The 24065-nt window shown below is 46.9% G+C and overlaps 1 protein-coding gene across 1 annotated transcript in view; it reads right to left on the bottom strand.

Moving 5' to 3' along the window:
• Positions 1-24065, bottom strand: part of FAM83C (family with sequence similarity 83 member C) — a 27365-nt gene extending 3300 nt beyond the window's left edge. Inside the window, 5 exon segments of the mRNA XM_065566593.1 lie at positions 2902-3026; positions 7969-8136; positions 23379-23420; positions 23422-23516; positions 23519-24065. Of these exon segments, the coding sequence (XP_065422665.1) occupies positions 2902-3026; positions 7969-8136; positions 23379-23420; positions 23422-23516; positions 23519-23930 (842 nt within the window). The 5' untranslated portion in view covers positions 23931-24065.

The following is a 24065-nucleotide window of genomic DNA, read 5'->3' as shown; positions in this document are numbered from 1 at the left end:
GAAGTCTCAGGATACCAATCCCCGAACCTGGGTTAAACTATTTAATTTTGGACAGCGACCAGGTCATGTTAACACGTGACTCTTTGGGTCCACACATTTCATCTACATTATATAAGAGGTAACATTAATTGCATGAAGATGCGGGGATTAACTGTGGGGGTGGAGGGATAGTGTTACAGTGCCAGTGGTGGGACAGCATTAGCGGGTGGCACGGTACGTGGTGCTGGGAGGAGGGTGCTGTGCGGGGCAGAGCATGCAGCACTGAGCAGGAGGCTGCACAAACACCCCATTCCTCCAGCCATCAGCACCGACCCTCCATTGCTCTTTGCCAGCAGCTCCCTGCTCAGCGCTTCAGCAGTGCAGGAGGCCGGGGGGGAATGGGGTGGCCACAGGTGGGAAGGGCAGGGAGAGCATGGGCAGCAGAGGGTTGGGGGCACAGGTGGGAAGGGCAGGGGGAGTATGGGCAGGGGAGGGTTGGGGGGCATGGGTGGGTGCATGGGGCAGTCGGGCAGGAAGCATGGTGGGGAGCACTGGTGAACACAGACAGGGAGCTGGGGTTGTGGGGGGAAGGAGGAGTCTCTTGGCCGTTGCTCTGAGAAGCAGGGGAGACACCCCTGAGCTCTGCGGGGATCCTGTTGAGGAGGAGGTGCCCATGAGCTGGACAGGACTTTCCCTGCAGGACAGTGCTGGCAATGCAGAGGGAGGAAGGGAGGGGAAAGGACTGAGCCTAGCTGTCCCTGGCACCTGCCAATGCTGCAGTGCACTGGCTGGTTTGTCCATGTTGCCTCTTAGTGGCACCATCTGGCTAGAAGCCGCTGCCGTTTCCCAGGTGTTCTTTGCCCTGTGGTTTTTATCACTGGATCTCTCTGATTGGTCCAGCTGTTCGCCCTCACTGCCCATAGTGCAGATGCTTGTCATCTCAGCCTCTGTAATGTGCAGCCTCCCAGCCCACAGCTGCGCACTCTGTGCCCCTTCCACTGGATATGCCTGTAAAAGCACTTGTTAATCCTCACAACCTTCTGGGCAAGATTAACGCATTGTGCTCTAATGTGGCCCCCTAATGCAATGCTGGGCTCACACCAGTTTTATTCTGGAGCAACCCCAGTGACTGGTCGAGTTGCTGTTGCTCCTGGTTTGCATTGCTGTGGCAAGATGAGATTTAGGCTTCCTGCCTTTGTCTTTCAAGCCTAACTGACTGGATATTCGGCTTTGGTTGTATTCTCCTCTTTACCCTTATAGGGTTCATTCTAAACTATGGACAGAGAACACAGGACCTGCCGGAAATCCAGAGGAAAGGATAATTCAAAACAATAAGCAGTTTGATTACGTCCATCGTGTCATTATGGGCGCTAGGGAAATGGCCTGCCTTCTAGGAGAGCTCCCATTCTGACCATGGGAGGAGGATGTGGCTGGGTTTGTTGGCAGAGGGGGAGCATGGCAAGAGGGGAGATCTAAGATGTAGGCCAGGGCAGGGCCTTGGAGGAGGGAACTAGAAGTGTAAACTTGTTGCCAGTAGACAGCTTGAGGTGACATGGTGAGACTGGCAGGGGAGTGAGGAGGGTGCACAGATCCAGGTGGGACGTGTCCAGGGTGGGGACAAGCAGTTAGCCATTGGCACAGAAAAAAAGGGTCTCATATTTTGGTATGTTGTAAAGAAACTTGAAGATTTGGGAATGGCTTAGATGTGAGGGGGAGGAGTCAGACATGAACTCTGGACTGGGATGTCGTCAGTAACACCAGTCTGGAAGGAGAGGCGTTAGGAGAGGAAGAGTTGGCTTTAAGCCATATTAAGCTGGAGCTGTTGGTAACCATTCAGGAGAGCGCCTGGGATGCAGGGCTGCACACAGGGAAGCAGGTCTGTGACCTGTCAGCTTGGAGAAGACAGTTAAGTTAACGTGAGCGAGTGAGGCCACATAGGCTAAAGTGCAGAAAGGCCCAAGGACAGAGTCTGAAGGATCCTGACAGAGCAGGGAAAGGGACAGCAGCAGGAGACACTTGGACAGCATTCCAAGGAGGAGGGAGCGATAGCCTCCGAAGCAGCAGAAAGTCTGAGCAGGATGGAATGCAGACTGAAATTCAGCCAGTATGCAGCCAAGTCAGCAAGATCCTGGGCAGAAGGACGGGGGTGCAGGTAGTGGAGAGGGCTTCAGGAGGGAGTTGATAGTGGTTATGAGGCAATGGGGGTGTAGGCCTGGGACTCAATAAGGCGGAAGTAGGGCTGCTTTGTGAAGGAGTCATCAGAACTTAAGGAGGAGAAGATGAGTTTGTAGTGAAGGAAGCCCCGGTGACCCGTGGAGACTCTTCGGGGCTGCCCAGCAGCTCAGGAGCAAGTGTGGGGGGAAGCAAATGCTGGATGTAAACCAGGGCAGAGGGGAGGAAGAGCAAAAGAGTGGCGTGGAGGAGAGTGTGGAACAGAGGGTGTCAACTCCAGTCAGAGGTGAGGAAGCAGGGAGCCATGGGCAAGGGTGCAGTTATGAGCAGCAACACAACCAGATGTTGCTCGATCGAAGGTCATGGAAGGGCCAGCTGGGAGGTAGAGAGTAGCGTGGGCGTGGACAGTATTCAAGGAAAGAAAGTGGTGATCAGAAGTGGAAAAGATCACTGCTGTGTGAAGACAACAAAGTCCAGGGGGTGGCATTGGTGGAGTGTGTGTGCAGTGGGAGAGTTAATGCAGTCTGAAGGTCAAATAGCAAGGTAAGGGCAGGAGGCTAGAGGATGGGTGAGCGATCAGCATGAAAGTTGAAGTAATTGACAGTGATGATGAGGGACAGCCACGTGTTGAAATCAGGCAGGAAGAGGGTGTGAGGGATGTGGGTGAGATTATGAAGTTGGTTTCTCTGTGACAATGAATGTTTGGCCCAATGTCTCTGAGTTTTAGAGGTGCAAACTGTGATGTCTCACCTGTATGTACCAGCAAGAACGTGGTCACAATCTATTAGTACAAACTTCTCCAGGACTTGACCTTCAAATTTCTTGCCTGCTTTACTGTAATATGTGTCTCCACTCACACACCGCACTTGCATGTTCTGAAATCAGAGGACGAAATATGGATTGAACCAGATTGAATAGAGCAAGCTAAATCTTTTCTTTCTTAACAGATTGCTATCTGAATGATAACCTGAGCGATGGGCTGGCTGTCCGACAGTGACCCCCGGTCCGGAAAGGAGGGAAGCAGCAAGGCATAAAGTATTTTCTGGCTACTACGTTCCCTACAGTAACAGAGAGTTCTATCAAGCTGCCTGCTGCTTGCGGATCATGTAATGAAATAAAAATACCAAAAATTAACCTGTTGTTAGGTAGCAACTTACACCACAGGTTATACAAGATCTTGGCATAAAGAACTTGTTCTTCTAGATCATTTATAGAATTTATAAATCAATACAATTTCTACCATATCATTTATACAATTATCGAATAGCGCTGGCCTAAGAACCAACCCCTGCAGGACCCACCAGAAAGACACCATTAGTTGATGATTCCTCATTCACAGCTACATTTTGAGATCTCTCAGTCAGCTTTTTAATCCATTTAATATATAGAATACAGATTCTGGATAGAGTTAGGGTTTTGTTAGTCATGCAGTAAAAATGCCTTACATAATTCTAACTATATTATTTCCCAGTTACCTTTATCAGCCTGACTTGTAATCTTGTCAGACAACATCATTACCGTTATTAGTTGCCTCACCAGAGTAAAACTGACCTGAGCCTAGCCACATTTATACCTTGCACAGGATACTTTGGTGATCCTTCATAAAATCATAGAAGTGTAGGACTGGAAAGGACCTTGAGAGGTCAAGTAGTCCAGTCTCCCGCATTCAGGGCAGGACTAAGTAATAACTGGACCATCCCTGACAGGTGTTTGTCTAACCTGCTCTTAAAAACCTTCAATGACAGAGATTCCACAACCTCCCTAGGCAATTTATTCCACTGCTTAACCACCCTGACAGGAAGTTTTTCCAAATATCCAACCTAAACTGCCCTTACTGCAATTTAAGCCCATTGCTTCTTGTTCTGTCCTCAGTGGCTAAGAACAACAATTTTTCACCCTTCTCCTTGTAAACAAACTTTTATGTACTTGAAAACTGTTATCATGTCCCCTCTCAGTCTTCTCTTCTCCAGACTAAACAAACCCAATTTTTTCAATCTTCCCTCATAAGTCATGTTTTCTAGAACTTTAATAATTTTTGTTGCTCTTCTCTGAACTTTCTCCAATTTGTCCACATCTTTCCTGAAATGTGGCACCCAGAACTGGACACAATACTCCAGTTGAGGCCTTATCAGTGCGGAGTAGAAAGGAAGAATTACTTGTCATGTCTTGCTTATAACACTCCTGCTAATATATCCCAAATGATGTTCTCTTGGTTTGCTAAAGTGTTACACTGTTGACTCATATTTAGCTTGTGATCTACTATGACCCCCAGATCCCTTTCTGCAGTACTCCTTCCTAGACAGTCATTTCCCATTTTGCATGTGTTCAATTGATTGTTCCTTCCCGTGTGGAATACTTTGCATTTGTCCTTATTGAATTTCATCCTATTTACTTCAGACCATTTCTCCAATTTGTCCAGATCATTTTGAATTTTAATCCTATTCTCCAAAGCACTTGCAACTCCTCCCAACTTGGTATCATCTGCAAACTTTATAAGTGTACTCTCTATGCCATTATCTAAGACACTGATGAAGATATTGAACAGAACCGGACCCAGAACTGATCCTTGCAAGAACCCACTTTTTATGCCCTTCCAGCATGACTGTGAACCACTGATAACTACTCTCTGGGAATGGTTTTCCAACCAGTTATGCACCCACCTTATAGTAGCTTCATCTAGGTTGCATTTCCCTAGTTCGTTTATGAGATGGTCATGTGAGACAGTATTAAAAGCCTTACTAAAGTCAAGATATACCACATCTACCACTCCCCCCCATCCACAAGGCTTGTTACCCTCTTACCATCCTTGGTTATGGTGTAGAGTGACCCCAGCACACACCCGGATCTTCCCCCAGAAATGTATGTCCTGTACGACCCAGTCCTCTCCTGGGTGGTACAAATATATTATGAGCTAGTATTAATGGAGGATTTTAACTTCCCTAATATCTGTTGGAAGATTATTACAGCAAAACATAATATATCCTGCACATTCTTAGCATATGTAAGAGGACAACTTTCTGAATCAGAAAGTTGGGGAAACAACTAGGGGGTCATTCATTTTGGATCTGGTTTTGACCAACAGGATGAATTAGTTGTGAACATGAAGGTGGTCGGGAACTTGGGAGGAAGTTATCATGATCTGATAGAATTCAAGATCCTATGGAAAGGAGAACATGAGAACAGCAAAACAAGGACACTGGACTTCAGAAAGGCAGATTTCAACTAACTCAGAAATAGTAGGCAAGACCCCACGGAAAGACCAATTAGGAAGAAAAGGAGTCAAATGGGGGCTGGCAGTTCTTAAAAATGTAATACTGGTGGCTGAACGTCATGCTGTTCCAACGCAGAGGAAAGATAAGAACATCTGCAGGAGGCCAATGTGACTGCACAAGGAGTTTTTCAGCTATCTAAAACCCCAAAGCCAATTTTACTAAGAACAAACCATGCCAGACCAGCTTGAGTTACTTCTTTGACAGGGTAACTAGTTTGGTGGACAGGGGGAATGTGGTGGTCATAATATACGTGGACTTCAGCAAGGCTTTTGACACAGTCCCACATGACAGTCTCATAAGTAAGCTGGAGAAATGCAGGCTCAGCGGAACTGCATACATAATGCATGAATACATACATGATCTATACATAATTGGTTTAAAAAAGCACAAACAAAGAGTAACTATTAATGGAATGATGTCAGATTGGAGAAAGGCCTTAAGTGGGGTACCAGAGGGATCTGTTCTGGGTCCGGTGTTATTTAACATCTAAAATTCAGAGGGGTCTTGATAAATTGGAGAACTGGATTATAGAGAACAAAGTGAAATTCAACAAAGACAAATGTAAGGTGCTACACTTAGGGAAGAAAAACCAAATGCACAAATACAGAATGGGGGAAACTGGCTTGGCAGCAGTACTGCTGAGAAGGATCTCGGAGTTGTGGCTCACAACCTCAACGTGAGTCAGCAAATTCAATTTTGGTTTCCATTAACAGAGGCATAGCATGCAAGTCACAGGAGGAGATAGTACCATTCTACTCAGCGCTGATTAGGCCTCAGCTGGAGCATTGTGTCCAGTTTTGGTATAAAAAGGATGAAGAGAAACTGGAAAGAATCCAGAAGCGAGCGACAAAGATGATCAAAGGGATGGAATGCAGCCACATGAGCAAAGGCTGAAGGAACTGGGTATGTTTAGTTTGGAAAAGAGGAGATTAAGGAGGATATGATCGTGGTCTTCAAATACTTGAACAGCTGCCAAAAAAAGATGGAGAAAAGTTGTTCGCTCTTGCCACGGAGGGCAGGACAAGAGGCAATGGGTTCAAACTACAGGGTAGCAGATTTAGATTAAATCTCAGGGAAAACCTCCTAACTGTAAGAAAAGTAGGACAATGGAAGAGATGGCCTTGGGAGGTCCTGGAATCTCCTTCGCAGGAGGTTTTCAAAAGGAGACTGGAGAGCCATCTGTCTTGGATGGTTTAAATTCAACAAATCCTGCATCTTGGCAGAGGGTTAGACTAGATGACCCCTGCAGTCCCTTCTAGCCCTGTGGTTCTATGATTAAGTCAGTTATTCCTTTAGGGGATTAATATGCCAGTTTATTATTTTAAATAGTTGTCCAGACACTTCAGCTGAAACATACTGGATTAGATAAAACAATAAAACAAGTTTATTAACTACAAAGAGATCGATTTTAAGTGAATACAAGTAATGAGGCATAAAAGTCAGAAATTGTTCTAAGAAAATAAAGATAAAATGCTTACTAGTGCCTAATTTAACGAAAACTATATTAGATTCAAAGCAAAGTTTTCTCACCATATGTTTTCAAGCAGTCCTACTGACCAAACTCTTTAGGTGAAGGCCCGTCCCCCAGAGATAAAGGGCTGCTTCCTTTGTCTCCTCAGGTGCAGTTAACATGATGTGCAGGGAGAGAGAGTGTGGTGCCTTGGGGTGTCTGCCACTTCTTTTTATAGTCCTGTCCTCACTTTGAGAAGCATTTCCAGCTGGAAGCAAGGCAACAGGCAGTCTGCGTGGAAGGAAACTCCATGCTGTTTCTTGGCTAAGATGTAAATTTTTGTACCTGCCCCTTTCCTGCCAAAGAATGGCCACTGGGGCCAGGTCTATGCCACAGACCTATATCAGTATAACTATGTCGCTCAGTGCTGTGAAAATAGGGTGACCAGATGTCCCGATTTTATAGGGACAGTCCCGATTGTTGGAGTTTTTTCTTACATAGGCTCCTATTACCCCCCCACCCCCTGTCCTGATTTTTCACGCTTGCTGTCTGGTCACCCTATGTGAAAAATCCACCCCCGAGCAATGTAGTTATACCAACCTCACCTCTCACATAGACTGCACTGTGGGGGAAAGCCTCTCCCGTTGACATAGCTACTGCCTCTTGTGGAAGTGGATTAACTATGCTGACGGGAGAAGCTCTCCAGTCAGCGTAGTAACATTTTCACTAAAGTGGTGCTGCTGCGGCATTGTATGTGAAGACAAGTCCTTAGCAGGTAATGGTCCATCAGCCTTGTTTAAGCCTGCCTGAGGCGTCAGCTTGCCCTAGGTCTCTGAGGAACTGGTTTAGCCACTCCCCAGACTTATCTGGAAAACATATTTTTAGTCACTTTATGTTTATAACTTCACATATAATGCTGCTATGTGCATTTTGCCATGATATTATTGATCAGCAAATTATGAGTTTTTAAGTGATACCTCACAAGGCATACTTTGTACAAACATTACAATAGAGTGTGTGAACACGGGTATATTCTGTCATACATATCAATTGCATTAACTTTGTACACCACCAAAAGAAATGCTGCAAACTTACTGGGAAATGGTCCTTGTTAATAACCATTTTACTGCACATCTCTATAAAATACTTTAAGTACTTCTCATCAAGGATCAGGTAAACAGAGACACGTCGTCTGCTTGAAGCTTCCATCAGGTCACAGAGTATCTCCATGTCTGTGAAGAGATCCATGACGACTGCTATCACCTAGCCAGAAAACAAACAAGAAGTCCCAACTGAAGGAGCATTCCTAGATGGACACGGTTGTGGCAGGCAGCTTCCCAGCCGAAAAGGGGAGGAAGCAACACCTCAGAGACCTGATCGCCATAAAGTGTAGGGACTCAGGGCTGATGTACACTGGAAAGTTATGTTGACCTAGCTACATCACTCATGTAATTAAGCCATGTAACTCCTAGTGTAGACAGTGCTAGGCTGACAGAAGAATTCTTCCATAGATCTAGCTATCACCTCTTGGAGAGGTGGATTTATTACAATGATGGAAGAACTCCTTCCATCGCTGTAGTAAGCATCTACACAACTGTGCCATGCTAATGTTTCTAGGATAGAGGTACCCTTGGAGCACTAAATAGTGGAGTGCCAGGGGACAGGTCCTAGCACCTCTCTCTATACACATGGAGGCAGGATGTTGAGGGCCTCATACAGGGCTGCAGGTTGTTGCCAAACCTTCACCGTATTTCAATTCCTAATAAGGAACCTGGACTTGGTATCAGGGAGAGTGAGCAGCAGGGTGGCAGCATTACCATGCTCATCCCCACAGTATACTTAGGACTGCAGCATAGTTTGGCTAGAAAAACTGTGAGAAAATTCAGAGGGACCTAACCAAGGTAGGGGAATGGGTAGCATGGCAGATGACATATACAGTAATGACAATAGAAAGAACCATTTGAATTGCTCCTACACGTTGTAGGGTTCTAAATTAACTGTAACCCACCAGGGAAAAGACCTGGGCACCATTCCATGAAGAGCTCAGCTCAACATGCCTTGGCAGCCAAAAAAGAAATAAAACATTAGGGTGCATAAGGAATTGGATAAAAATAATATGGGAAATATAATGCCATTCTATAAATGAATGGCACACCCATCCCTGTGCTTGTATGTGGAGTTCTGGTCACCCCAGCTCAGACACTATGTGAGCAAAGAATGAAGGCTTGGGAAAGAGAGAGAGATTGAAAAGATTGGGAATATTTAGATTGAGGGGGGGGGAGGGACAGCTCAGTGGTTTGAGCATTGGCCTGCTAAACCCAGGGTTGTGAGCTCAATCCTTGAGGGGACCATTTAGGGATCTGGGGCAAAAAAAAAAAAAATTTTTTTTGGATGATTTAATTGGGGATGGGTCCTGCTTAGAGCAGGGAGTTGGACTAGATGACCTCCTGAGGTCCCTTCCAACCCTGATATTCAATGATTAGGAAGCAGACAAATAAGAGGGCATGTTAGAGATTTATAAAATAATGAACAACTTGGAGAAGGTGAATTGGGTATTGCTATATACCACCGTCTTGTAACACAGAGAAAGGGGATACCCAATGAAATTGAAAAGCACAAGATTTAAGACTGATAAAAGGAAATACTTTTTTCACAATGCACAACTAGCCTGTGAAACTCATTGCCATAAGATATAAGGACATAAGAATGGCCCTACTGGGTCAGACCAAAGGTCCATCTAGCCCAGTATCCTGTCTTCCGACAGTGGCCAATGCCAGGTGCCCCAGAGGGAATGAACGGAACAGGTAATTATCAAGTGATCCATCCCCTGTCGCCCATTCCAAGCTTCTGGCAAACAGAGGCTAAGGACACCATTCTTACCCATCCTGGCTAATAGCCATTGATAGACCTATCCTCCATGAATTTATCTAGTTCCTTTTTGAACCCTGTTATGGTCTTGGCCTTCACAACATCCTCTGGCAAGGAGTTCCACAGGTTGACTGTGTGTTGTGTGAAGAAATACTTCCTTTTATTTGTTTTAAACATGCTGCCCATTAATTTCATTTGGTGACCCCCTAGTTCTTGTGTTATGAGGAGTAAACAACACTTCCTTATTTACTTTCTCTACACCAGTCATGATTTTATAGCCCTCAATCATATTTCCCCTTAGCCGTCTCTTTTCCAAGCTGAAAAGTCCCAGTCTTATTAATCTCTCCTCATATGGAAGCCGTTCCATACCCCTAATAATGTTTGTTGCCCTTTTCTGAACTTTTTCCAATTCCAATATACCTTTTTTGAGATGGGGCGACCACATCTGCACACAGTATTCAAGATGTGGGCGTACCATGGATTTATATAGAGGCAACATGATATTTTCTGTCCTATTATCTATCCCTTTCTTAATTATTCCCAGCATTGTTTGCTTTTTTGACTGCCACTGCACGTTGAGTGAATGTTTTCAGAGAACTATCCACAATGACTCCAAGATCTCTTGAGTGGTAACAGCTAATTTAGACCCCATAATTTTATATGTATAGTTGGGAGTATACTTTCCAATGCTTTCCCCTGGCCTGAGCGCCGACTCCGCAACTTCCATTGGCCAGGAACTGCAGCCAATGGGAGCTGCGGGGGCAGTGCCTGTGGGCAGGGGCAGAATGCAGAGATCCTCTGCCCCCCTTGCTTAGGAGCCACTGCCAGAGGGATGTGCTGGTCACTTTCGGGAGCAGCCCAAGGTAAGCGCTGCCCCCACACCTCCTCCTGCACCCCAATCCCCAGCCCAGAGCCTGCACCCAAACTCCTTCCCTCATACCCCACCCCTGCCCCAGTCCTGAGCCCCCTCCCACACCCAAACTCCCAGCCCAGAGCCCTCACCCCTCCTGCACTGAAACTCCCAGCCCAGAGCCCTCCCCGCTCCCACACTGAAACTCCGAGCCCAGACCCTGCACCCCCTCCTGCACCCAAACTCCCTCCCAGAGCCTGCTCCTGCACCCCAACCCTCTGGCCCAGCCTGGTGAAAGTGAGTGAGGATGGGGGAGAGCGAGCGAGGCAGGGAGGGGGGATGGAGTGAGTGGGGGCATGGCCTTGGGGCAGAGGGCGAGGCAGGGGCTGAGTGGGGGTCCTTTAGGGCCCCTGAAAATTTTTAAATCAAAATGGGGGTTCTCGGGTTGCTAAAGTTTGAGAACTGCTGGTCTAGATCAGTGGTCTCCAAAGTGGGGTGTGCAAGAGGATCCTTGGGGGTGCGTGGCAGGAGGAGCATTTTTTTTTTTTTGCTTCATCAGTTCGGGCGGGAGTCCGAGTGGCTTTTTTTTTTTTTTTTTTTTTTGCTTTGGCAAAAATGGTAGAGCCAGGGGATGTGTGCTCAAAATTTTTTTACTGATAAGGGTGCATGATCAAAAAAGTTTGGAGACCACTGGTCTAGATAATAAAGACATCTGCATGTACATTATATAGGATAAAAGTATATTAACCAGTTTCAGAGCAAAAAACCAACCACTAATGGACAGGGTCAACTTCCCCCATGGGCATGTTGCTACATGATTGTACAACAAAGCACAGAATAGGCAGGTAACACTCATGTGGGAGATGGGGAACCTATGTTCAAACCCCTGCTCTGCCTGATTTGGAGCAGGGCTTGAACCTGGGTCTCTCACATATTACATGAGTGCCCTGACTACCAGACTATTGTCTACTCTGGGCTCATAGGTTGATTTTTCATCAACATTTCTAAAGGTCTTGGTTTCATTCCACGTTGGCAGGAGTCAGGAACCAGAGATCACCAATGGAAACAGAGTTGGGAGTCAAGCCCAAGGTCATCGCCAGAGTCAGTAGCCAAAGGTGGGGAATAGAAGCAGGGATCTGAAACAAAGCAGGAGGGCAGGAACCAGGAACGGGATAGGAAAGTAGGAATCAGGAACAAGACAGGGCTGAAGATTCAGGTGAGAAGGCAGTGTCAGGTGTAGCAGCCAGCCAGGAATACATCTAGGTGTTTGGACAACTTCCTGCGCCTCCTAGCTTAAATAGTGAGTCTGGGCCAATTGGAGAGACAGGATATCTCCTCCAATTGGGAGTTTGTTCAGTTTTCCAGTCACTGGCTTGCTTCTTGATTCAGGAAGGGCAAAAATTTGAACAGTTGTCCACTATAATCAAGTATTGTTTGTCATTGAAGGTAAGTCCCCACTCACCTTATCCCATGGTCAGATGGGCAGCTCATATGGTAATAGTCTCTTTCTGCTGGTGGTTATAACATGACTGGCAGGTGTCACACTCTTCTATCAAGGATAGGAGTTGTATATTCATTCCCAGCCAGTAAACACTTTCTCGAACTATCAATGCCCATGTCCAAGGCATGTATTTTTTGCATGACATCCTGTGTAATGAGACAGGAACAACAGCTCTCTGTCCTCAAAATATGATTTCATCCTGCACACCCAGCTTGTCTTTCATTTGAAAATATGGTTCTGCTCCTACCGATACTTGGCCTTTGTCTTCTGGCCACTTTGCTAGTACTGCTCTCTCGACTGCCTGTAGCTGGATGGCCTTTTTGGTAGCCTCTTAGATTTCCAGCAGCTTCACTGTTGAAACTGGAAGACTGAATCCATGAACATGCTGCACTAAGTCCTGATCCCCTTTCCCCACCTCACTGATACTGGGTATCAGGGGTCAGCTGACACCAGTAAATGACCTGGACAGGATCTGATCTCTGCCTGGTAGCACTGGAGGTGCATCAAGATGTGTTGTAATCACTTTGGAGCACTAAGAAGGGGGTTTGCCATAGAATCATAGGACTGGAAAGGACCTCAAGAGGTCTTTTAGTCCAGTCCCCGGCACTCAAGGCAGGACTAAGTATTATCTAGACCATCCCTGACAGGTGTTTGTCTAACCTGCTCTTAAACATCTACAATGATGGAGATTCCACAACCTCCCTAGGCAATTTATTCCAGTGCTTAACCACCCCGACAGGTAGTTTTTACTAATGTCCAACCTAAACCTCCCTTGCTACAATTTAAGTCCATTGCTTCTTGTCCTGTCCTCAGAGGTTAAATTCTCGTAGACTTTAAGGTCAGAAGGGACCATGATGATAATGTAGTCTGACCTCCTGTACATTGCAGGCCCCAGAACCTCACCAACACACTCCTGTAATAGACCCCTAACCTTTGGCTGAGTTACTGAAGTCCTCAAATCATGGTTAAATGACTTCAAGTTACAGAGAATCCACCATTTACAGTAGTTTAAACCTGGAGGGATGGATGAACCCCTTTTGCAGGGTTTCCTTGAGATAGCTCCAGAGAGTCTGTAACTCTGGCTCTGAGAAGAAATAGATTCACCAAGGGATCTCCATTCTGGACTAGAGATCGATGGAGCAGCCATAGCTGTAATGCAGTGGCAAAAAATCAGCCCCGCCCCACCCCCTTTTTTTTTTAATCGAACACATCTGCCAAAGCCTGATATTTGGCATCTATTTTCAGGGTGATTGGGAGAATAGCAAAGACTGCCCAACTCCTTCAGTCTCTGGGTCCCTGGGTGCGGGGCATAAATTAAAATTAAATTAAATTAAATTAATGGAGATATCCCATCTCCTAGAACTGGAAGGGACCTTGAAAGGTCATCAAGTCCAGCCCCCTGCCTTCACTAGCAGGACCAAGTACTGATTTTGCCCCAGATCCCTAAGTGGCCCCCTCAAGGATTGAACTCACAACCCTGGGTTTAGCAGGCCAATGCTCAAACCACTGAGCTATCCCTCCCTATCCCTATCCAGCATGTAGAGCTGCAGTGAACTTCTGACTGGAGGTCCGACTCTGGGACAAAAGATTGCCAGTAATATTGCAAATTAAAATGAACTGTGAAAGTGAAATGAATTATATTAAAGAAATAGAATGAATTTAAAAATGCTGTATGTACCTTTAAGTAGAAATGAGAAATGCTGCAAGCCAGGGGGCAGGAAAGCAGACATTAACTGCTTAATGAATTGCCCCACTTAAGGGCAATTGGTGAAGCATTAGCTTTAGATCGATAAGAGTTAATAAGAAAGCAGGATATGCATATTGTGCCCTATGCAAATTTCACAATTTTGCTCTCTCTCTCCCTTTGTTTAGTTCGCACCCTTTTATCTGTATAAATAAGACTGTTTGAATCTTGCATGGGGGCTCACATTATCTGAATGTATTAGCAGAGCGCTGTGCTAATAAAACAGAGTGGTCTGACAAACTATGAGTCCTGAGTCTAACTTTGACAATTTGGAGGTTCCACCGAGATGGCAACCATCTTCACTGGGGCCGTGTGATTCCTGACTATTTTTGTAGGATGACCGTGGCAGCCGGCACCTGGGCATTTGGCCCAAGCAGTTCTCCTCCTGAACGGAAGGGCGCATGACCACAGTGAGGTCTATGCCATCAAACCTGTTGGTTCCCACTCTGTTCTGGTAGGGATCCCGGGATCTGACATCAGGAATCTGGTCAGGTAATTATTTCTGTGTTTTGTCCGGACTGAGGACTATCCTGTCTCTGTGTCTATCTGTCCTCCTGTGGAGTGTTTGAGTCTGGGTGCCATCTCCGTCCGGGGATCGGCTGACCAAGGGGTTCCTGTCCCCATGGTCTGAGTGAGTGAAATCTGCACAATCGCAGCCGCACCGCACCTTGGGTAAAACCCTTGGTGTGAAAGCAAGGGCGATTGAGGCAGTAGCCTGTGGGCTCCTTTTGTGTGGTGCACCGGGCATCGCTCTGACAAACCCGAATTTCCTTCTTGTGTGATTGGTGTGTGTAAAGTCCTCCTGTATTGGTAACCAGACATCTATGTCGGGACAGTTCCCTAAAGGAACGCCGGCTCAGTTTTAGGAAGGGTCCGGACTCCTGTAAATTTCTGGAAAAATAGTCTAGGCTAACTCAGGGAGATCCCAAAACTCAGTGGCCATTGTTAAAATCTTGGAACAAGGACCGAGTGGACATCTTAAAAGACAAACTCGGCCAATCTAAAACTAAATTGGAAAAGGAGAGGTTAATTGTTTCATGCAGTGATGGGAAGAGGCAAATCATAGGTGGACAAAATCAAAACTCGCCTCTCTCAAATATTCAAATAATAAGTTAAAAGCTTTATTAAAAGCCTCCTCTCCCACCATCAGACCGAGAACTCCCCTTTACCCCATTCTCCGAAAAAAACCCCAACAACCCCGGATCGATCCCAACCCCCTCCATACTCCCATCTCATTGTAAAAAGGACAAAAAGGTCCTTGTTCTGTTCCCCCTCAGTAACTGATTCTTTAGTGATCCACTACCAATTCAACAAGGAGGGTGGACTCCTCGATTCCCCTTCCTGGTCCCTTTCCTTAAACATTTCTTTCAAAATTGTGAAATGACCACAATATCACTCACAAAAATGGTTCATTGGAAAAAGCAGGATCAGGCCCAGACAAGCAGGCAAGCAACAGATAAAGAAACTGAAAAACAGGTTGGAAGCCCTAAGGGCATAGTGTCAGGAGTAAGTGCAAGCATGAACCTCTGGAACAATACTTAAAATGGTGAAATCTGAGTTGATAAAGGTGTCATTTTGGGAAATAAACAAGTGATTTAAGGAAAGAGAATGAAAAGTTAACTCTACAGAGGCTGAAAAGAATTAAGCAGTTAAACCTTATAAAAATGTTTAAAAGGACCTTGTTAAAAGAATTCTTGGTTTCTTTGCAGCCATTCTGAAGGAAAAATGGACCCTTTTCCAAAAGAATGTCTGTAAATAATCCAGGTAAAGAGACTATCTAATTAAAATAATTTGACTATGGACAATTGAGTCAAATTTGCTAAAAGAACATAGGGGGGGTTCTATTGGAACTTAACTGCCCCAAATGTATAAAGGTAATGTAATCTATGTACAGCTATGTAAAAACAAAGCAGTGTAAAAGGGATGTTAAGTAAAAGAAAATGTGTATGTATCCGTCTGTCTGTGGGAATATGTGAGGTTTGTAAAACTCCTGTTATGTAGGTTTAAGATAAATTGGTTTTGTTTTGTTTATAATGCCACTAAAAATCCATTTGATTCTTTAATTCAAAGTTGCAAAACTGACAGACCTTTTTGCCAGACAGTAATCAGTGTTGGTTGGCGTTGAGATTTGGTATTTAACCCTTAAGTGGTAACTTGATTCTTTACAAAATTTAAATGTTTTCAAATAAAGACCAAGTCATGACTGCAGCAGGGCAGTCAAAATCAGAAGAACAGGGAGAGATTCTGGATTATTTTTTGTTTGTTTGTTTTTGTAACAAAATAGCAGATGAAAGCTGTAGTAAAAGAATAAAGACAGTGCCCCTCTGAAGCAACAGCAGGGGTGAGGTGCACAAAACAAAAAGAAGCAATGTTAGAAACACTGAGCCTTAAAATGGCTCTGTGTAATCAGACTGTCACTTTGATAAGGGTACATAAAACTCTGTAAGAACAAAAGAAACAGTTACACCTTATGTAAAAATTAATATGGCTAATGTTTTAAAAGTTAAAGTATAGAAGGAATGTGCAGACATGTGCAGTGTATATTATAGAGGGGGTAAAAGAAATGCAAACGAAACATGCTACTTAATTAAAATCCTATTAGGGCTCCAAAGGAGCCACAATAGACTGTTTTCTTTTTCAGATCTGTGTGTGTTTTGGAAGCAAGAGTTAAAAGTAATCAAAACTCTGGTAAAAGTTAATTGTGTTCCTTTTAAGACAGAGTCTCTGAGCTCTGCTGATGGCTTTGAATCCAAAAGCCAAGCCTGTGTTGATGCAAATTACCTAACGGATAAAGGAAGTGAGAGATCTGCCAGCACAAAGAAGTTGCAGATAAAGAACATACCTGGTCAGCAAACAAATTGTCTAAATAAAAGGCACGGTATAACAAGATACCTTTAATTAAAATAAATGTAATGTTAATAAGTACCCCTGTAACAATGTATAGTGTGTATGATTTTTGGAAAAATCCTTTATGGTAATGATGCTTTTCAGCTGTTACCTGTAAACAAACTTAAAGCTTAACACAGCAGGAAAGACATTGTAAACTTGGTCTGCTGTAAAGGGAAAACTGAGGTACACCACCTCATAGATTTAATGACTGAACAGTGGGATAATTTCCCCATAACTCTTAAAAGATAGAAGCCATTGAAACCTGGCCTGCCTATAGAACAAAAACACAGGAAAATATGGAGGTAATTCCTCTTGTTTTGCCTGCAATCAGCAAGGGTATTTGTAAAAGAAAGGAATATTTTAAGCAATAATAAATGCCACCCCAAAAGGGGTAGAAAAATGTTATTTTTGTCTTTCAGAAAAAGCTAATATCAGCTACAACCTAATAAAAAAACAAATAAAAGTGGGTATGATTATCCATGCCTGTTGCTCCGAAGCCCTGTAGTAAAGACATCTCACTAGGATCCTGTATGTGGGATAAAATGAATAATGAGACCAAAGTACTGTATAATGGGCTACGTGTATGTGTTAATTCTTGGGGGAAATGTGTTTTAAAAGAATGGAAGTGTTAGCAACCTTCCAATAGACAAATGTAAATGTAATGTAAGTACTGTGTTTACAAAAGGTAAAAAGGTAACAGTTTCTAAAACAAACAAAAAGGCAATGTGGGAAACCAACCCATTCATATTATACACGCAAATGGGAACATGTTAAGAATTGCCACTGCAGAAAGACATAACAGCTTACCATTGGTATAACATATTTTCTGATGGTCTCCCACAACTACTGGCATACTAATGTTACTAACCCTAATTGTTTTTGGTTTTAAATTGTATGTGTTTAATTGTAATGTTTGAAATGTGCTGTTAGATAAAACAAATGTATGCAAAGCTAGAGCCACAGGCCCAAATCACCTCCCAGTATTTTCTATTACGTGGACTAAATAATAAGTGACATTGGCGATTAATAATCTTAGTGCAAAAGGGGGATATGTAGGAGCAGGATTTTATAATGTCCCATAAGAATTTATGTATGATTTGATTTCATCCTGTCAGCCATCCTTTTTGAATAGCAGAAAGGAATGACAGACCAGAATAATCCTTATGACTGATTATGGTCAACCTTTTGTTTTAGAATAAGTTATAATGTCTACTATGGTTTCCTATATGTATTACAAAGTAGGCCTCTAGTTAAATATACATTTCTTTGTTTTAAGGTTTAGTAAGTAAGAAACAGGATTCTCTATTGTGTCTATGTTAAGTAGATTAGAGGAACATTGAAGGCCTGGGTCTCAATGTAAATTGTCTTGGTTATTGATTGTAAAACTTAGCAAGGTTTAATTTGCAATGCCTTTTTGCTTGATATAAAATACTACTGTTTGTATTCTCAATCTGTGTGAATAAGGAATGTATGCATCAGGAAAAGATAAGGTGTGAAGGTCATTGTTATAGCCAGAGTCAATGAAGATGAAGTAAAGAGACTTAAAGGACACCAAAGAATCATCAGGTACTGCTTACTATCCAGATGGCTGTTAAACTGTCTGGCATCACAGCGTGAATACATACTTTGCAGTGTAAGAAGGCACCACCCCCAGCAAACCAATCATTACCTCAGGACCACGCAGAGTCAATTTTGACTCCAGAAGAAGACGTAGAGGAACAGCCTGTAATACCTTACCATCTACGCTCTCGTAAGGGTTGCCAGAAGCAGACAAGGACCTAAAGCAAGGCCCAAAAAGAAGCAGTAGTGAGCCTAGCGCCTGCTGCCTGGTGGATGTAAAACCGTGACTGCGGTTCCCTCAGTTGAGGTTGTCAGAACCAGAAGGGCCTTGCCTCCAACATGAGCCTCTGGTGGCACCTGTTCCTCTGCTGCTGGTGTCTTAAGGTCTGGGGAGTCCACAATGACAATTCTTTTATCCAGCAGCAAGTGTGGATAGTTCAGACCCTTAATATTTCTAATTACTGGGTCTGCAGCCACATCCCAGCCCACTCTTAAACTGGTGTTCCTGTCCTGGCAATCCCACTCAATTCCCCAGACCTCCTTGGAGGACCTCGTCCGTTTAACAAAACATGGAAGAATAATGACACTTGGGAAACAGTGGGAATAAATGTATCTAAATGGATAAGTGTGGTGGAGGGAAAAGGTCATTGGTGTTGGGTGTGTAATGGACAGGGCTGGATCTGGGAAAAAGCTGTTGCCTTCAGCATATTGTGGCCAATGGTGTATGGGATTATTCGAATAAAACTAAAAAGTGGCGGGCTGGGTATGGGAATATGAATTTTTTCTTGACCTGAGGATCAAACAGAAAAAAAAATCAATTTCATGTTCCCCCTACAGTAACCTTAGTGAAAACAATACAATCTTTCAACACCATGCAAAAAGGCTCCTGAGGTTACAAGCAGTAGTTGAAATAATGGCAAATGAAATCTGAGAGAGTTTAAAAAAACCCTGGCCAAAGAAACGGGCGATCTGACAGATGGCCCTCCAAAACTGTCAGGCATTGGACATTGTGCTGGCGGCCAAAGGAGGGACCTGTGCTCTCATTGGAAAAGAATGTTGTGTGTTCATACCTGATGACACCAATGAGGTAATAGATTGCGCTAGTCACTTAGAACAAATCGCATATCTTCCCCATGAAGAGCCGAGTTCTTTATGGAAGTGGCTAAGTAACCTGTTCAATTTCTCTGGCATAGGAAACTGGTTGTTTCAGGGAGCCCTGACTATCCTGTTTGAAATCTTAACGATTTAAATATGTTTTCAGTTAATCTCCTGTTATATCCAGAATTGTGTAAGGTATGCCACCCAAGTGACTGCCCCAAAACAGAGTGCTAATATGATGATTTCGAAATATCACTGATGAAAGAAGAGATAAAGAACGATTAATATGTGGAACCCAGTAATTGTTGGTCTTTGCGTAAGCTTGACCAAAAGGAGGGATTGTGAAAGTGAAATGAATTATATTAAAGAAATAGAATGAATTAAAGAATGCTGTATGTACCTTTAAGTAGAAATGAGAAATGCTGCAAGCCAGGGGGCAGGAAAGCAGACATTAACTGCTTAATGAATTGCCCCACTTAAGGGCAATTGGTGAAGGATTAGCTTTAGATCGAGAAGAGTTAATAAGAAAGCAGGATATGCATATTGTGCCCTATGCAAATTTCACAATTTTGCGCTCTCTCTCCCTTTGTTTAGTTCGCACCCTTTTATCTGTATAAATAAGACTGTTTGAATCTTGCATGGGGGCTCACATTATCTGAATGTATTAGCAGAGCGCTGTGCTAGAACCATTAAAATGAATGGTCTGCCAGTGGATACCTGGTTTGTGGGTGATGAGCCAGGGGATACCAAGAATGACTGGAGGATGTAGGGAGTAGCTCAAGCTGAACTGGAAGACTTCATGGTAATCTTGAAGAACGTTGACTTCTCTGGGGGCTGTTTGGTGGAGGACTGGACTCAAAAAGAGGAGCAATTTGTCAATGGCCTTCACAAATCAGGAGTTGTCTTGGGATGAGTTAGAATATTATGCACTCAAGCAAACTCCAAATTCATGAAATTGCTTGAAGTGCCAGAGTCCCCTACAGCCTCTAGGTTAATGTCCAACACTGTGGGGTGCCAGAGAAGGAGGAGGAGTTGGAGGCGTGTCAGACTGTGATTGTTGTCAAAGTCCCAGCAGACCCATGTCAGTGTGAAGCACCAGAGCAAGGGGGATGACACCAACTCAGTCCAGACCCCTCTGCTGGGCTGGGCTTCCTGTTTCCTGACCAGAACCAAGACCAGACTTTTGCACATAGCTTGGAACAAAGTGTCCCAGTTCACTGCAGTACAGACATAGGCCTGATGCTCAATACCATTTTTTCTCTTTATGGATTCTGGTTGGGACGAGGATGCAGGGAGTTGGCAGACTGGACCTGACGAGACTGGGGCGGGTCAGGACGTCAGCCTTCTTTCTAGGCAGTGTTCCCTCAGGGGTTGTCAACCTTAATACCGAGCTCGATCAAGGCATCCAGATCAACTGGTGGCTCTAGTCACGCCAGTTTATGTTTGATCTCATCTCTGAGGCTAAGCCGGAAGTGGTAGCTGTGCACAGCCTCATTCCATACAGTGTCAACTATCAGACACCAGAACTCCAGGGCATAAGTAGCAATTGGCTGGTGTCCCTGCCACAGGGTTTGGAGTGTGGCCACATACCTATGGCTCAGGACAGCAAAAATTGCTGCTGGGGCTTGAACAAAGTCCTCAGATTGGTTCAGGAAAGCGCTAGATTTTTCCAGGAGTTGGGAGGCCCAAGCCAACACCTCTGCTGTCAGCAGGCTAGTGATAAGTCCCCCCCAAGAGTGGTCAATGGAGAAGGTGGGGAGGGATGGCAGGTGCAGCAGGAATAGCAACCAGCACTGGTCCATAAAACTTTGGAACTGGCTGAGGTCACCGCCAAACTTGTCTGTCAGGGGAATTTTAGGTTCCTGAGAGGGGAGTTACAGGCGATGCAACGTGCCTGCAGTGTAGCATTCTGCGCCTGCAAAGTGTCTACCTGCTGTGGTAGGTTTTGTATGGCACCCACTATCTCTGAGAGAGATGCTGGCCTTAGTGGGATCCATTCCAGTAACTGACCCATTCCTACTTCCCTTCTTTATCTCCTTTTCGGTTGGGCTGCTCAGTGTCACAGACTGGGACATGGGCCAGTCATGCCTAGTGGTTAGAGCCAGAGTCAAGCTACAGGAGCCAGAGCTGAGGGTCAGGGCCAGGGTCAGGAACCAGGAGTCAGAAACTGAGCAGGGGTGCAGAGCTGGAGTGGGCTGGAGCAAGACGAGAACAAAGCAGGCACAGGAACAATCACAGCTGTGGGTATAAGCATTGAGCAACCACTGGCCAAGTGCTACTGCGGGGCTTAATAGTAATCCTGGAAATGCCTCTCAGCCAATCAGGTGATCTGGCTGATTAGGGGTTTCAGCCATGGTTAGCTAGCTGATCCTAGGCCCAGGTATAGGCCCTCATTCTTGTGCCCTCCCTCCTGCCCGCAGGATGGATAAGCCCTGGCCCAAGCCCCCTGCTCCCGGGATGGACAAACCCTAACCCTGTACCCATGGATTGGACCCCATGGTCTTAGGCACTATGCACACCACACGATGCATAGACAGTTTCTACCCTAAAAGACTCAGAGTCTAAGAATATGGCTGTAGAAAGCAGGAAGGAATCTGAACTGGGCTAGGTGAGGGGCACAGGTGGCTATACAGTTGGGCAGCATATGTAGCAGTCACAGCGCTCCAGCTGCCCAGACATTATCAGGCTTGTAGCGTAGGGTTACCATACGTCCGGATTTTCCCGGACATGTCCGGCTTTTGGGGGTTCAAATCCCGTCCGGGGGGAAATCCCCAAAAGCCGGGCATGTCCGGGAAAATCGGGAGGGAGGGATGGAGGGGCTCGGCCGGGGCCTCTTTGGCCGGGGCCGGGGTCGCGGGCATGGTGCCGGGCCGGGCGCGGGGCCGGGCGGGGAGCCGTGGGCGCGGGGCCGGGCCGGGAGCCGGGCATGGGCCGGGGTAGCGGGGGGGGTGCGCCGGGCTGCGGGGCCGCGAGCCGGGCCGGTTTAGCTGGGGGGGGGGGTGCGCCGGGCCGTGGGGCCGGGGCGGGGTAGCGGGGGGGATGCGCCGGGCCGCGGGGCCGGGCGGGGAGCCGGTCCGGGGTAGCGGGGGGGGTGCGCCGGGCTGCGGGGCCGCGAGCTGGGCCGGTTTAGCGGGGGGGGGGGTGCGCCGGGCCGCGGTGGCCGGGCGGGGGGAGCCGGTCGGGGTAGCGGGGGGGATGCGCCGGGCCGCGGGGCCGGGCAGGGAGCCGGGGGTGCGCGGGCCGGTCCGGGGTAGCGGGGGGGGTGTGCGCGGGGCCGCGGGGCCGGTCCGGGGTAGCGGGGGGGTTGCGCGGGGGAGCGGGGGGGGGGGGATGCGCCGGGCTGCGGGGCCGGGCGGGGAGCCGGTCCGGGGTAGCGGGGGGGATGCGCCGGGCGGGGAGCCGGGGGGTGCGCGGGGCCGCGGGCCGGTCCGGGGTAGCGGGGGGGGGTGCGCTGGGCCGCGGGGCCGCAGGCCGGTCCGGGCGGGTAGCGGGGGGGTTGCGCTGGGCCGCGGTGGCCGCGAGCCAGTCCGGGGTAGCGGGGAGGGGTGCGCTGGGTCGCGGAGCCGGGTACCGGTCCGGGGGTCGCGGGGGCCGGGGGGTGCGCTGGGCCGCGGGGCCGGGAGCCCGATCCGGGATAGCGGGGGTGCGCTGGGCCGCCGGGGGCCGGCAGTGCTGGGCGGGCCGGGGGTGGTCGGCCGGGGTCGCGCCTCCCCCCCCCTTACCTGCTTCAGGCTTCCCGGGAATCAAATGTTCGCGGGAAGCAGGGGAGGGGGCGGAGACTTTGGGGGGGGGCGGAGTTGGGGCGGGAGGCTGGGGGCGGGGCCGGGGCCCCGTGGAGTGTCCTCCATTTGGAGGCACAAAATATGGTAACCCTATTGTAGCGTATGCAATAGTGATGACAGCAGCCAGGACTCAGAGTCCCTTACAGCTGTGCCCCATCCTGTGTGCCTGCATTCATCCCAGCTCTATTGAAATGGGGGGAGTTCTGTACATACCATTTTTGCCCTGCTGATCAGGTACCGGAGTAAATCCTTGATGGCTGTTCGCCTTGTTTCTCTGGAAATACACAGTGGCTTGAGTTTGGCCATACTCTGTGGCAAGTGGTATCACTGGCCAGCCCAGCTCCAGCTCTGAGGCTGCATGTCAGACAGGAGTGGGAAGTAGGTTACCAGAGCTTAGTTCAGAGAGAGGGAGACCCTGTCCTCAGAGTCTCCCTCTTTGGGCTCGGTCTGATGCCCCTTCCTTGCATTAGGCTCCAGGATACTCTGGCTTCTATGCTGGCTCATGTAGTCCATGTCTAGGGGGGAGAGAAATGGCAGCTCCTGTTCCTCAGCAATGGCTTGCAGATAACCAGGCTCCCCCTGCTCCAGAAAGGCATCCACAGCCAGCCTGGCTGTCTCACTGTGCTGCAGCACCAGGGGGATGGGCTTCCTCCACCACAGCTTCTTCAGCTCCTCCAACCGACTCCGCAGCGGTCCAGACACGCCAGGACTGTCCCCAGAGCCCCTCTGGAACCGGGACCCGGCCTGAACATGGTGGCTGAACATGACGACAGCTGCTGATGCTAATCCTCCAGAGGTTCTGCCTGTTGTGTTCTTCGGCAGCTGGCTCTGGCCCTCTCTTCCAACACTTTGTCTCTCTCTAATTTTCCTCAGCTCTTTCAGAATGGGTTTCCCTGGGGC

The sequence above is a fragment of the Chrysemys picta genome, chromosome 13, assembly GCF_011386835.1.
Source record: "Chrysemys picta bellii isolate R12L10 chromosome 13, ASM1138683v2, whole genome shotgun sequence".
NCBI lineage: Eukaryota > Metazoa > Chordata > Testudines > Emydidae > Chrysemys > Chrysemys picta.
Note: the sequence above shows the minus strand (reverse complement) of the source record. Positions and strands in the feature narration are given on the sequence as shown.